The following is a 14,563-nucleotide window of genomic DNA, read 5'->3' as shown; positions in this document are numbered from 1 at the left end:
AGTTATTTGCTAATTATTATCTATTTATCAGCATACATGGAAATAAAGCATATCAATTAACTTTGTATTCTTTTCCAGGAAATGTATTACAATAAATGACCATCTATTGGGAAATAGCATAATATAATCATTAAATTACATTTATAATAAAGTCATTTTGATAAATTTTGAGGTAAATATTGGGGTAATTTGGCAGTAAATCCAAGAAATTTCAAATAGGTTACTTGCTAATTATCACCTAATTACCATGAAATTTGCAGAACTGTAAATGAAGTGTTACCTTCGTTAGCACTAAACTGATGAGTTGAAAATAATTGTTAGTTGCAGCCCTGATAAAAATGATCTTCCATGTCTTCATCAGTCCAGATCTGAAAGTACCACAGCCTGTCCTGTGTAGTAGATGAACATATACCCACGTACTGTACAGGCCGTCTCCGGCTGCCTCTGTCTCGCCAGGACAGATGTTGGAGGTGAACATTGTGTCTCCGTCCTGCTCAGTCAGCTCAGCTCAGCTGGCCTCTCTGCTGGCTGAGCTCAGGCTGCAGGGACGCTCTCGTCCCCCTGGAGAGGCTGCAGGCTCTGCTGATGCTAGAGGAAACACGGCTGCGGCATGTACGGCGCAGCTTGAGCTCTATTTGACGTCTTGGAACAAATATACCAGAGTTTGCAGCCTGAGACAGCAGTTTAGATGTTTTGCTTTTTGTTTCTTTTCACAAGTTTTTGTTTTGGTTGCCTCCCGGGACCAGAGGGGGGGGGAGGCAGACGTCACCCCAGACAGGCAGGTGAAACATTTTTATGATTGGTCTCCAATCCTTTAGACCACAGTTATCATAGCACACAGCTCAAATACATCAGCCTCTGTTGGCTTATACACGAAAGTGATGACTTGTGTGTATATATCAGAAATATTTTGAAAGGCTGCGGTGCTTACACAACGTGTTATATATTCCCAGAGGTCATCGGTCCTGCATTTTGATATCGCACTGAATGGCAGTGCTTGTGAAAACAACAGATGAGAGAAAAAAAACATTAGAAACTCTTGCACCTCAGAACACAACGCTCATATCACAGCGAGTATTTCTGCAGTTGTGACATCAGTAGTTGCTGTTAGCTCGTTCACTGTGTCAGTGTCTTCAGGCTGCATTCGGCTTGGCATTGAGTGCTGTGAAAGGGTCCTTGCACTGCGAGGACAGGACCACGCACAGGCTAGTCGCTTGTCATCATGTTTCATCGCGACAACCTGCTGATGAGACGGCCTGCTGCAACGGTGCACTGTTGGTTTTAGTTGTGTATTTTCACTCCTCGCTTCCAATTAGAAAACGCAGCACTTTGTAGGATTCCTCTTACTTTTGGTCCACTGGCAGATTATGTATCTTGGCTCTCTGCCTTCTGTTTGCTGTTTTGTTGTAGGTTGTAGCGGGCTCAGTTTTAAAACTAGAATGACCTAATAACCGGCATCATATGAAACTAGAAAACCTAATGAATCCATTGGTACCAACCATGATAGCTTGTCGCGAAGGAGGTTAAATAATGAAGCTCCAATCTTGAGCTAAATTTTGGTGAGGAAAAACTGTCATGTCCATTTTCAAAGGGGTCCCTTGACCTCTGACCTCCAGATATGTGAATAATAATGGGTTTCTATGGGTACCCACGAGTCTCCCCTTTACAGACATTCCCACTTTATGATAATCACATGCAGTTTGGGGCAAGTCATAGTCAAGTCAGCACACTGACACACTGACAGCTGTTGTTGCCTGTTGGGCTGCAGTTTGCCATGTTATGATTTGAGCATATTTTTTAATGCTAAATGCAGTACCTGTGAGGGTTTCTAGACAATATTTGCTTTTGTTGTTAATTGATTTCCAATAATAAATATATACATACATTTGCATAAAGCAGCATATTTGGCCCACTCCCATGTTGATAAGAGTATTAAGAGTATACTTGACAAATCTCCCTTTAAGTTACATTTTGAACAGATAATAAATGTTATATATTTTAATTGATTGACAGCCCTAATCATAACATATAGTTAGGTACAGAAACAGGTAACGGGGAGAGTAAGATGCATTTTGTATCATAATATAATGGAGGGATTGTTTTTTTTGGTGATCAAATTTTATTGGTTTTAAAGATATGCATTGGAAATTAACAAAAAACAAATTGTATATTTCAAAACAAAACATAAAAAATTATAATAATGATTTAATAAAATAATAATTAATAAATTAAATAAACATATTTTAATTATCACTACTAATAATAATAATAATGATGATAATAATAATATAATAATAAATGAAATATTAATAATAAAATAAATAATGGAGAGATTGTTATGATAGTTGTTTGGTTGCTACATGACAATACTGTAAATGAACCTTGTATCTTACATAAAGAATGAACCAAGTGTTTCCAAATGCTCTTTCATCATTAAAGGCTATGCATTGCTTATCGCGTACAGATGTGGAGAACATTAGCTTTGACTTCATGCTAGAATAATATCTACTATCACAAACATCCAGGGGGCTGTCCTCTAGCCCTAGAAATTCTTAGTCGACTAACACGACTAATCAATTAGTTGATTTAATCGACAGATCTGCGAGTTTCTCCACAAAGAGTCACACAAAAGCACCACTTTAAATCTTGTGTTTACCAGAGATGTGCTCAAAAATTCTTGGAAATAAATCATTCAGCAGCAAAAAAAAGCATAAGCGGCACATGGATGACATATTTGAGATCCGGTTCTGTGTTGAATTAGCCCATGAAGCTTACTGCCTAACTGAAACGGCTGCAGTGTGTTCACTACTCTGTTATTGGCTGGCGTCCTATTTACCCAACCCTGTCTGCTGCCTGACAGAATTACACCCTCAGCCTGATGAAGGTTATGCCAAACTGTCCTTGTGAAAATCACTCGCAGTACATTGAGTTATTATGGGCTGTGCTGGGGTTTGCATTCCCTGTCTAATGATGAACAGATGAACGAGATTCCACTTTAATTATAAGTCTGAGCAGCGCATTGGCTCTGCTTTCTGTATGTCCTCCAGTGAGGAGATGAGTTGCAAAGTGCGCTTTGTTATGTTTGTTTATTTTTTCTCCCTTTTCGTCAGTGCACGTGAATGAAATCACTGGAAAGCTGGTCCTGTTGTGTGTAAGAGGAAGTTCTCCATCCTGTAGGCTTTTTATTATTCATACTGTGGCACTGCATGTTGTTTTGTTCGCCTCCTCGTCGGGGCTGGCAGTTTGAAGCCAATAACGCTCTTTCAATCCTGAACGAGCTGCTGAATATAATCATGTCTGCAGCTGTAACGAAAGTTTTTGAGGAATTTTAAGCCCCATGCACATTCCGAATCGTGCTGATAGTCTATTATTTTATTCATTTATTTACTCGTAAATATCCACCGGAGCTGCTAACCTGACAGGAGAGGAAAAGGAAGAAAGGAACGACAGTAGGATGAAATGAATTTTAGATTTGTAATCCCCCAGCCGTGACCCCCATTTCTCACAAGCTGACGTCCTGAGGAAATGTCATGTCAGACTTGTGTTGGCCAGATGTGATGGACAGGAGAGCGACGCCTCCACACACAGAGTCAGAGTCTTTGTTTGTTTTTGTTTTGTCACATAATAACGCACATTTTTCCTCGAGATGCCAGTGAATCACATTCAGGTATTAATTCTTTGCCCATGTGTAGTAGTAATGGACACTACAGCTGTGGCTTTTTCTCTGTTTGGGTTATATGTCATCACAGAAAATCTCCCATCTGTAGGATACTCAAAGGACTCCTTTTGCTTCCAGGAAGATTAAAGAGGATTATGTAATTGCACGTTATGGAGGAGGTTTAGGACCTTAACGTGTATGAAGATGATTTCACTAAGGTTGATTTTTTTGCTGTTTCTAAAATGCAGCTTCGCCTGCTTAAATTAAGCTTAAGTACACGTTCTTCAGCGCATTTAATTTTAGCGACAAGTTCTATTCAGAGTGGATATATCCAGTTTGCAGAGGATGATGCAAAACTCCCAGACAATGTGAATCTAAAACTTGGTTTATTGAAAGAAACACTGCAGGTGATTTTCAGGAACGTGTGGGTTCATGTTGACACATCCGTCTCTTGGCGTGACGGCAGCCACAGCTGAAGTTGCCCCTCTCTGACCAGTCAGTCAGTCAGACGATGTGCAGCAGGAGAGTGGAGGAGCAGGTTTTCTCTGCCAGTCTGTCAGTGTTGGTCTATCTCAGTGTGTGGGAGCGGCCTTTGACCTGCTGCAGACAAGCGTGTAGCGATGAGGCGGAGAGCCTGCTGAGCCTGCCGCACTCCTATCATTAGCATGGAGAGTCACGCTCCCCCTCTGCACCAACCATTGTTTTCCACCGTTTCTGTCCTTGAGAGGAAAAATGCTTCATCTCCAACAGCCCACATTTGCTCCTTTTTAATTTTGCATCACAGATTGACTGATTTTTTTTTCCTCTCTACCTTTAACCTTTTTTCCTGCTAGACTAGATGGTTAAATTATTATATATGTTTCCGGTCACTTGAGATCTATTCTGGCATTTATTTCAGCCCGGTAGCTGAGTGATGGTTGTTTTATCAGCCCCACTAAACTGACAGTTCCATTCGGTGGATTTTTGCCGCAGTTGGTGTTCAGGGGAGGTGACACTATGTGACACACAGGTTACATGAGCAGAGAGACCAGCAGCGGGGGCGGCTTAATAAATAAATGAGGCTTGTGCCAGGTTGTTTCCTTTGTTTCAGTTTTCCCCTCAATCAGAGCAAAGGCAATGACGCCTTTTTTACTGCCACACATGTATTATCATTTATGTATGAGGCTTTTGTCCAAATGCACACTTTATATTTATTTTAATAAATCGTACACCAACAGCTAAATGCAAAAGCATTTTCGAAATTAACAGGAATTACAATTAAGGTGTAAACCTTTTTAATGCAGCAACAAGTTGGTCAAAACTTAAGCAGAAATTAAAATTCCAGTATATAATGTATATACTATATAAACATCGAATTGAATTTAAAAGATCGACCCATTGTCACAGATATCCGATCCAGCTATTTGAGTCAGTATCGGCCCGATATCCGATATCTGTGCATCCCTAAAAACAATGGCAAGTACTCTCCATAATCGCTCACAGGATCTGCATTTAGCTTTAAAACTGAGTTCGCTACAACCTAAAAATCCCAAGTTGCGTTAAAGGGACTATTTGTAACTTTCAGAAATGCTTGTTAACAGCGACACCTGTGGCCGTGAAATGAACGAAAGTTAGCGTCGGGCTCGCGCAATGCTCGCTCTAAATATACCTTAACGAGCGTCGCTCAAAACAGTGAGGCGACACACATCAGCTAAAACCACAATATCACTCTATATTTCAGCTGCTTGGCAGTAATGTTAGCTGACCAGACGAAGGTCTCTCCATGAACATGATTTAGATCTGATCCTAGTGTTGGCTTTTCCTGCCTCAGTGCAGGCTGAAGCAGCGGGGCTCTGCAGCGTGTCTCCCTGCTCTCATCCGCCCGCAGCCGGAGAGAGCAGAGGAGACACCGGCACCCGGTCGGTAACGAGAAGACTACGTAACTCTCTGCAGAGCTCCATCACTTCACAAGACACGGGAAACCTCTGTTGGTCTGGAGGAGCTGCAGCATTTATTTCTACACAAACGTCCACTGTGCATTCACTAGATATTCTCAGAGCTAAACTAACTCTTCTGCAGTGTGGAGTGAGCGTGCGTTCACGTCTAGAGGTGGAGCGAGCTGAGCGAGCTGAGCGAGAACGCGCGCGCTGTCTGAGTGAAGGCGAGCATGCAGAGGAGGAGGGTACAGCGGCCACACGCGAACGCGCATATGCGAGCGCGCATGTGTGCCGACCCGCTACATTTATACGCTTACAAAGTTACAAACAGTCCCTTTAATGCGTTAAAGAAATTAGTGGCGTTAAAACAAATTTAGGATTAATGTGTTATCGCGTTAACTTTGACAGCCCTAATATAATTGTTTGTACCTCGAGAACATTTTTGTTAACATTTTTGTAAACTGACAAAGGTGTAATTTGAATATAATGGCGTTCTTGCACTGATAAGTTATTTTTGTATTTTTTTTTATTATAAAATGTAATTTGTCCACCCACCACCTTTTATTAATGAACAGAAATCCAGACCCTCTAGGTTACCAGAATGCTATTTTACTACCAAAAAGACAAAAAGGTTTCTATCGTCTGCCAGCTCATTAAATACTGCAGTGGTTCAGGCTCGGCTTCACGGATCAGGTCTGATTTTCAAGGTCAGGTCCATGATGCAATGTTTCTTTGTGTCCTTTTGATTATAAATGTCTTTTGTGTACTATTGTTCATTGTAGTAACAGAAGCTAGTACTTCCTCTACATACCTGGGGATGATTGCTCTCTCTCTCTCTATAATGTTACATTTTCAAAAGTGACCATATGTCAACAAAGTGTTTGAGGGAAACTCTACCATTTCAGTCCTCATTATTTACTCGGTATGAAAATATGAGCCAAGTCCTGATTAACAAAGTGCAGAGCCGTACCTTCAGTCTTGTACATTTGTATAAACAAGTCTCTACGTTCGGGAGTTCAATCTGTTGAACCACTTTTGTCCTAAAAGCTAAATCTGAGTGCGCCGGTGTTGTTTGGCACATGGGACCTGCACAAAAACTCTGCAGCATTCGTGACAGCAGGCGTCCCAGCCAGCTCCTGCAGAGCCTCTTTCCTGCCTTGGGGAGACTTGAAGGTGGCTGAGTGGTGCAGGTTTGTGCCAGCGTGTGCCTGACTAGAGATGAGACCCAGTTTTCTCTGACACAGCCCAACACCTCCAGAGATTTCATTTTTATCTCTTTCATATCTCGCTCTCCATCTGCCTTGCTTGTTTTGTAGCTCAGCCTTAAATCTTTTCTGCCTCGTACCAAAGAAAAAAGAAGCAACGAGAGCGGTTACACAAATAATACAATTTAAATAAATAGAATAGAGATGCAAAAATATCTGTCTGCCAAAAATATTATCATTAATTTCATGCGACTGACAGTGTTTTCGAGACGCTGTTTGAGCAAAGACGAAGGGGAAATAGTGTCATTTCTGTTCCACTGAGTACCAATCACTAGTTAGTGACCTGCTGTTTGTTGTGCTGCAGAGGGGAGATGAAGGAGCAGCTGGCCACCCTGCAGGACAGTGAGAAGGGACACACCGAGGCCCTGCAGCTCCTGCAAAGACAACTCACTGAGACCAAGGTACCAAACATTTCTCTTTTTTAAAACAAACAGTTCTCATATATAGACCTATACCAACAGCAATCGTTCAGCCTCATACGCCTGCGTCTACTAATCATTTTCATTATCTATATAGTTTATAAAAATGGCATCACAGTTTCCTAGAGCCTCAGGTGGAGTCATGCTTCATCGCACCAACAGTGAAAAATAATCAGTATACAATGATATAAAACAGAAAAGCAGCTAATCTTTACGTTTGAGGAGCTGGAACCAGGGATTGTTTGCCATTATTGCTGGATATACAACTTAAGAGTGATCAGTTAACGTCTAATTGTCAGGTGTAGAGCTGAAACAATCCGTGGATTAATTGATTAATAGATCGACAGAATTTATCAGTTCAGCAACGATTTTGATGATTGATTAATTGTCATTTTTCAAGCAAAATTACTAAATATTTCCAAGATCCAGCTTCTTACTTGTGAACATGTGCTGCTTGTTTGTCTTATTTCACAGTAAACGGAAAATCTTTGGTAGGGTTGTAACTTAACAATTCATTTTTACTGTCGATTAATCTGCTGATTATTTTCTCAATTAATAATTTAGTCTATAAAAATCAGGAAATAAAAAATAAATAACACCCAAAGTGACATCTTCATTCCTTATTTTGTCTGATGAATAGTTTAAAATCTAAAGATAAACCTATTTAATATCATAGAACATTTAAAAAATATGCAAATATTCACATACAAGAAGTTAGAACCTGTGGATTTTGAGCTTTTTTTGCTTTAAAAAAAAACATCTTAAACGATTAACCAATTTGAAAATTACTAACTAGTCAGACTAATCACTTAATCGACTAATTGTTTTCAGCTCTATTCTTTGTTTTGGTCCAACCAACAGTCCAAACCCAAACGATTTTAGGACGCCATCGTGGGCTTGAAAAATGTGTGATGGCCATTATTCATTATTTTCAACAATTATTAGAGAAACAAGAAAATAATTGCTAGAATTGAACAATTAATTATACACTAACAAAATGGCATCGGTCGTAACAGATGGTGTGGATATTTACTCAAACAAGACATCGTTGTTTGCATCTTAAGCAGCCAAATGAGACTGTCTGAATGAGGAGGAGAAAGAAGGACAGGTCTGTTTAACGTGTGCAGTCGTTCAGTCACTGATTATCCACCTTTTCTTTCAAACTGAGTTGGATGGACAGTTAAACCTCGACACCTAAAATAGGTTTATTGAGCGGCTGTTTGATCTCGACACCTTGTTTTAATCAGCGAACCATGAGCACCCACTCAATACGTCGGTCTCTCACCCCTCCACACATGCACGTCTCCTCTCTCTCCTGTAGTGACATTGAAGCTATTGACCAGGGGTCTCTGGCAGAGACGATGTCACAGCCGTCAGCGTTGTTTGTCATTAAGGGAGCACATTCCTCTTTCTCCTGTTTTTTGTACCCAAGTGCTGCCCGGCGTCACGGCACCGCTCGTCTTTCTTTCTGCCAGAGGGAGCCAGGCCCCGTCCATTTCAGCCCGTCCATCGACTCACTCTGACTGCTAGATGTAGGCCTTTCAGCCGCCCCCACTTCTCATTGGAAATGAGCTGATCTCATTAGATTTACATCCATTTGCACAGAGTGCTTTGCCTGGAAGAGAGCCACGCTGTGGCCACATTGATCTCTGGTGTGTTTAGGTAGCTGACAATGAAACATTTCCCTGCATTTCTTCTTCTTGCCAAATTTTAGGTTGCTTGAAGCCATTTTTCTTCTTTGTTTTTACCTGAATGTAGGGATGTCACGATACCAGGAAAAACAGCAAAAAACAAAAGTGAAACAATAATCCATGTACTTCAACATCCACTCCTTTGTTACCGTTTGCATGCTGGTATTTGTTAGGAAGTTAAACAGGTCATAATTTCCTCTATTATCTATTTTATATTCTGTTAAAACATCTCCTTCAATCAACTGGATTCATTCAAGTTTCTCACTAAAAAGTACATTTTTTTCAAGATTGCATTTGAACACATCATGATAATGTTAGAATTTACTCAGTTTTACTGAATAGAGCCTGAACGCATCATAATATAAATCATTGGTACCTCCCGTGTTGAAATCGGCAAAATGAGAGCTATTTAACGTTAGATATTAGCAGCCGGTGAGCAGCTCAGTCCTGCACGGAGCTAACGGCTAACGTTAGCTCTCGTTCTGACGATTTCAACACGCATTTATTGTTCACAATGTAGCGTTATCAGGGAAAAATAGCGTGCGTCCTCTAGACGCTTCAATAGTGAGTTTACTGCGTCCCAAACGCATTTTCTATCGTCCCTTGGATGATGTGATGATGTTAGTCTCGAGCCCTGACGAATGAAAACAAGTACCGTCAGGTTTTCAGGTTTTTGTCATCGACTTGGTGCTGAAGAATCTGTTCTCGTGACGTCCGTACCTGATTGTTGTTAAAGGAGTACTCCACCATGGGCTGTTAAAAATAAATAAATAATCAGTATAGCAGAGCCAGAGATATTGGCAAATTTATTCCACACATTCTTCCACTTTGTTGAAACTTTGCACCTACATTACCCACAATGCAACTCCACCGCCGACAGTTCGATCATAGATCCAGGTCCGTTATGTTAGCAGCGGCTGCTGATGCCTCAGGCAGAGATGAGGAGCTACAGAGGTCTGGTGGTGGGCTCACTTCTTTCTAATTTCACACCTCCACATTTTTTTCTTTTTCAATCTCGTCTTCAGCCCCGACCGACGCTGGTGACCAAGGTGACATCAACTCGAGGCAATATATCAGATTTCGCTCAGCTCCCTCTGGAGCCACAAAAGGCTGAATAAAACGTTTTCACATATGCAGCAGTACTCATCAAGACCTGCAAACAGACTTTTATGTGTAAAATCAGTGGCCTTATTTGCATACTTTATTGTTAGACTGAGTGGTGTATCAGATTGAGAAGGAATCGCTGCAGCAGCCCGGCTGTCATTTTAAGTGGATGCGGCCGCCTCGCACTCCAATTTGGGTCCTTGGCATCGTGTGTGCTCGGGAGGGTCTCTGTCTGAAGGGTAGACATTGTGTCCTATTGTCATGCCCACCGCCGGGGATTCGCTTGATAATCACATGCTTCCCTGAAAGGTAGCCAGCCTGCTGTCTCCAGGGGCTGCAGACGCCCTCTCAGTGCCATCACAGCCTGCTGGGCCAAAGCAGCAGACACGTCGCTGAGAGACTGATAGCTGGGCTGCTGCAGCCCTCCTCCTCCTCCTCCTTCTCCTCCTCCTTCTCTCCCTCCTACACCATCGGCTTTCAATTCTTAACTAGGTAGGAGGGCTGGGATACAGCCCACCTTAATGTCATAGCTCTCGTGCTTGAAGTGAAATAGTCATCTGAGAAGTTTCCCACAGGCAGAGTGATAATACCTGCCCCCGGTCTCTGAGAGGAACACGCCTGCTGTTTGAAGGGGATTGATTGAATTTTTAGGCAAGTGTAATTAAATCGCAGATCACAGCTCCTAAATCCTGAAAAAGATCAGAGGAGTGGTTGAAATTCCCAACAGAGAAAATAAAACTAGTTTCATCTGAAAATCTTGTTTAAATCAATTTTACTGTGATTCATTCTTTCTCTCTTGTTCTGATCTGCTCTTTGATGGGCAGATTTTTTTTTTGGTGTCAGAAATATTTTATTGATCCCGGGGGGAGCTGCTCTTATATAAAAGCATAAAGAAATCTAAGATATAATATATAATAAAGGAGTATGTACACAATGCAACTAAACTTTCATAAAAGAAATATGAACAGATAATAAGAAATGAGGAAATATTTGCATCAAAGGCATACAATATAGAACCACAGTGTAAATAGGTAAATATAAAATTGCTGTGGGATCCATTAAAGCTGAAGTAGGCGAGATTGGAGCAAATAGGATTAGACAAAGTTATTTTTATAAAACAATTAAAATTTAAAACATTTAAAAAATGTGTTCCTCTGTGTCCTCCAGTGCTCCTAACGGCATCTACAAGATTTCACATACCAGAGGAAAACAAGCAGTAAGAGCTGATCTGAGGTCTGTTGTCCATCTGCTGTCTATGAGAGCCGGCTGTCAATCACTCGCGAACTCTGACCAAACGGTCAAACTAGGCAGCGCTGATCAAATATGAATCAATATTATGTTACGTTAATGCCTATTTCTCTCCTCAGATGTTTCAGAATCATCTTGTAGTGTACGGTTTAGCTGTAAAATGAGAAAGTTTAAAAATCAGTGTGTTGACTTGACTATGACTTGCCCTAAACTGCATGTGATTATCATAAAGTGGGCATTTATGTAGAAGGGAGACCGCATTATTATCGCGTTAACTTTGACAGCCCTAATATAAATGCAAGAAGAGTATAAATAAGTATTAAATAAGAATATTAAATTTTATTTTAACAAACTTGTACAAACTTTTCCAGTAAAACGATGACTGTTACGGACAGACAGGGAAACTTTCAACAAACCTCTGAATGAAGTCCAGACTCTGCTTCCCTCAGAAGCGGCTAATTGAAAGGCTCTTGTTCTGTCTCTCCGACACCCAGATGATTTATTCTCTTTGATGTCCAGCTTCCCATTTTCCCCCTCTTCAGCAACAAATCAGTTTCTTCAACTCTTCAGCTCCCTGTCTGCTGTCGCCTGCAAACTGCTCGGCTCTGTCTGTAATAGCGTCAGCTTCTCTGCCTGGCCACGGGCCTTGTAATCAGCCGTCTTCACAGGCAGGATGTCCTTTGCGACCCCCATCCTGATCGTCTTTATTTCTGTTACAGCATACTCATGTTTGTTTCTCCTTACAGTAAAACGGTGTAAAAGCTGCTTTATGCTCTCAGTGGAAGGTTGTACACACACTGTTCTCAGAGAGCCACTTATAATTTATACATATACAAACTAAATTAATGAATGTTAATGTAATATTAACACAATTTAGAGCACTTTGTAAGCCCTTGAATTACTGACCCTTGTCTAGTGAACAGTCAGGCTGTTGTGACTCAAACACTCAGCTAACTACAGTACGAAGTCTCTTTCACAGTCCTGTAATGGCAGCTATAAATACCTTGGCTGTTTTCTTTTTTAAGTAAACCGCCTCTTTTTTTCAGTCCTCAGCCAAGAGTCTGCGCGCAACCATCGGCGATGCATTCGAGCGCCTCCACCGCTTCCTGCGCGAGCGTCAGAAGAGCATGCTGGAGGAGCTGGAGATGGACACGGCCCGAAAGCTGGCCGACATCGAGCACAAGATCCAGCGCTACAGCCAGCAGCTGCGCGACGTCAAGGAGGGCATTCAGATCCTGCAGGAGCGCCTCAACGAGACGGGACGACACGACTTCCTGGAGGGAGTGGCCGTCACATCTGAGAGGTGCTTCAACTGCTCTGAGTTTGCTAAAGCAGTCCCAGTATCATCACCGCAGTCCGATAAGAACAGAAATGTGGTTGTAAACACATTTGCTTCGAGAAAGATCAGGTTTTTATCAACTCTTGAAGTCTTGCATCAACACTTTAGCCTGACATGACATGCCACATGTGTGTTCTGCTGGTGCAAAACGTAAAGTTGCTTAAATGCAAAAAAAAAAAAAAACAGCATGAGATAATCCCTGAACAGATGGTGGGCCTGAAATAAACCAACTGTAGTGTTTAATCTGGGAGGGTACTTGAGGACGATTTAATTGAACAGTTTAATATCTTAGAGAAGATTAATGAGGTTGAATATAGAGCTTACAAGAGTGACAGAATAGAATATTATGTTATCTTTTGCAAAATACCACAATATCTTTAAAGTTACAATATTAACATTTGTATTTCATGTAAACTGGAGGGGGATGATTTCATGTCTGAGAAGAGATTGTAAATGTATGTAAATATGATGGACATGCAGGTATGATCAGTGTACATTTCACTCAGCTAAAACAAAGGAAACACACATTTAGGATTTTTTATTTTATTTCCCTGTGTCCCTAAAGGGATAGTCAGTGTGTTTTGAAGTGGGGTTGTATGAGGTACTTATGCATAGTCAGTGTATTACCTACAGTAAATGACGGTCAGCACGCCCCCAGTTCGGAGAAACAGACGGGAGTTACCGGCACGGAAGCAAAGTAATGTACTGCTGTGGTCGGGTCCGGCAGCAAAACATATTATAGCCTCCTAAAAGAAAAGCCCACCTAAAAAAAAATCAATATCAGTTTAAGTGTATGCTATATTTAGAATATTTCCACCGCTTTAACCTTGCTGTGAGACGGCCCTTTCAACACGGGACTGAAGCAGTTATCTATGCTTTCGCCAAAGTCACCAGACTCCATTGGAGAAAAAAACTGTAATTTTACCTTGCAGAACACAGGGGTTGCTGCTCTACCGCTGCCTCGAACAGTTAGTTTGTTTGTGCTATTGTGTGACTTTGGTGAAGCCGAAGAACTAATCAAATCACATAATAACACAAACAGACTAACCGATCGATGCAGCGGTCCACCAGCAACTCCCGTGCTCTGTGAAGTAAAATTGCTGTTTCTTTCAATGGAGTCTGGTTGCTTTGGCGAGAGCACAGATAACGGCTTAAAAAAAATAGACTGTATAGCTGTTTCACGGCAAGGTAAACCGGCGAAAGTATTCTAATATAACGTACACTTAAACTTCTTTTAGGTGGGTTGTTTCTGGCCCCGTCCACAGCAGTACATTGCTTTTCTCCCGTTCGGTAACTCCTGTCTGCTTCTGGTATATACATATACACATTGCACTATTCATTTATTTTATTCCGTATTGTCTGACAATACACCACAAATAACATGATGTTCTGCACAATTATACAAGGTCCCTTTTCAACACAGTGCACTGTTATTTGCAGGTTTACACTGTGATAAGTAACCCACTCAATATCTCGGCTGAACTCTGGACTACATGTAGGAGTGCGCTGAGTGATTCATTTGGAGGTTCATATTGAATCATATTGTAATGGCGTTAGAGCTGAACCCCCACCCCCCCCCCCCCCCCCCCCCCTCTCTCACTGATACATTCATCACTGTTGCTGGTGATTCATGAAGCAGTTTGTCATCTCTTTAATTTCAATAATGGCACATTTCAAAGACACAAACCAGAATAATGACATGAAGCATCGGCGTTGTGGGTTGAACAAGAGGCAGTGTTATTTGGGAAGAAAAGCAGCAAATTGGATTTAGACTGTTATTGATCTGTTTTTTTTCTGTCTCAGGATTAAAGGGAAGATACATGAGACCAATCTGACGTATGAAGACTTCCCGACATCCAAGTACATGGGGCCCTTACAGTACACAATATGGAAGTCGCTCTTCCAGGACATCTCGCCAGGTAT

At 41.3% G+C, this 14,563-nt stretch overlaps 1 protein-coding gene across 4 annotated transcripts in view; it reads left to right on the top strand.

Annotated features, from left to right (window-relative positions):
- LOC119492565 (E3 ubiquitin-protein ligase TRIM62-like) overlaps positions 1-14,563 on the top strand; it is a 42,315-nt gene that overhangs the window by 22,473 nt on the left and 5,279 nt on the right. Inside the window, exons 2-4 of one of the 4 annotated variants that reach the window (XM_037777118.1) lie at positions 7,144-7,240; positions 12,348-12,604; positions 14,444-14,559. In XM_037777118.1, coding sequence (XP_037633046.1) covers positions 7,151-7,240; positions 12,348-12,604; positions 14,444-14,559 — 463 coding nt within the window. In that variant the 5' untranslated portion in view covers positions 7,144-7,150. Of the gene's footprint in view, positions 1-7,143; positions 7,241-12,347; positions 12,710-14,443; positions 14,560-14,563 lie in introns of all 4 variants that reach the window. The other 3 variants (XM_037777109.1, XM_037777092.1, XM_037777100.1) reach the window with 3 other exon arrangements.

This window comes from Sebastes umbrosus, chromosome 1 (genome assembly GCF_015220745.1).
Source record: "Sebastes umbrosus isolate fSebUmb1 chromosome 1, fSebUmb1.pri, whole genome shotgun sequence".
Classification (NCBI taxonomy): Eukaryota; Metazoa; Chordata; class Actinopteri; order Perciformes; family Sebastidae; genus Sebastes; species Sebastes umbrosus.
This window is presented reverse-complemented; position numbering and strand designations above follow the sequence as displayed.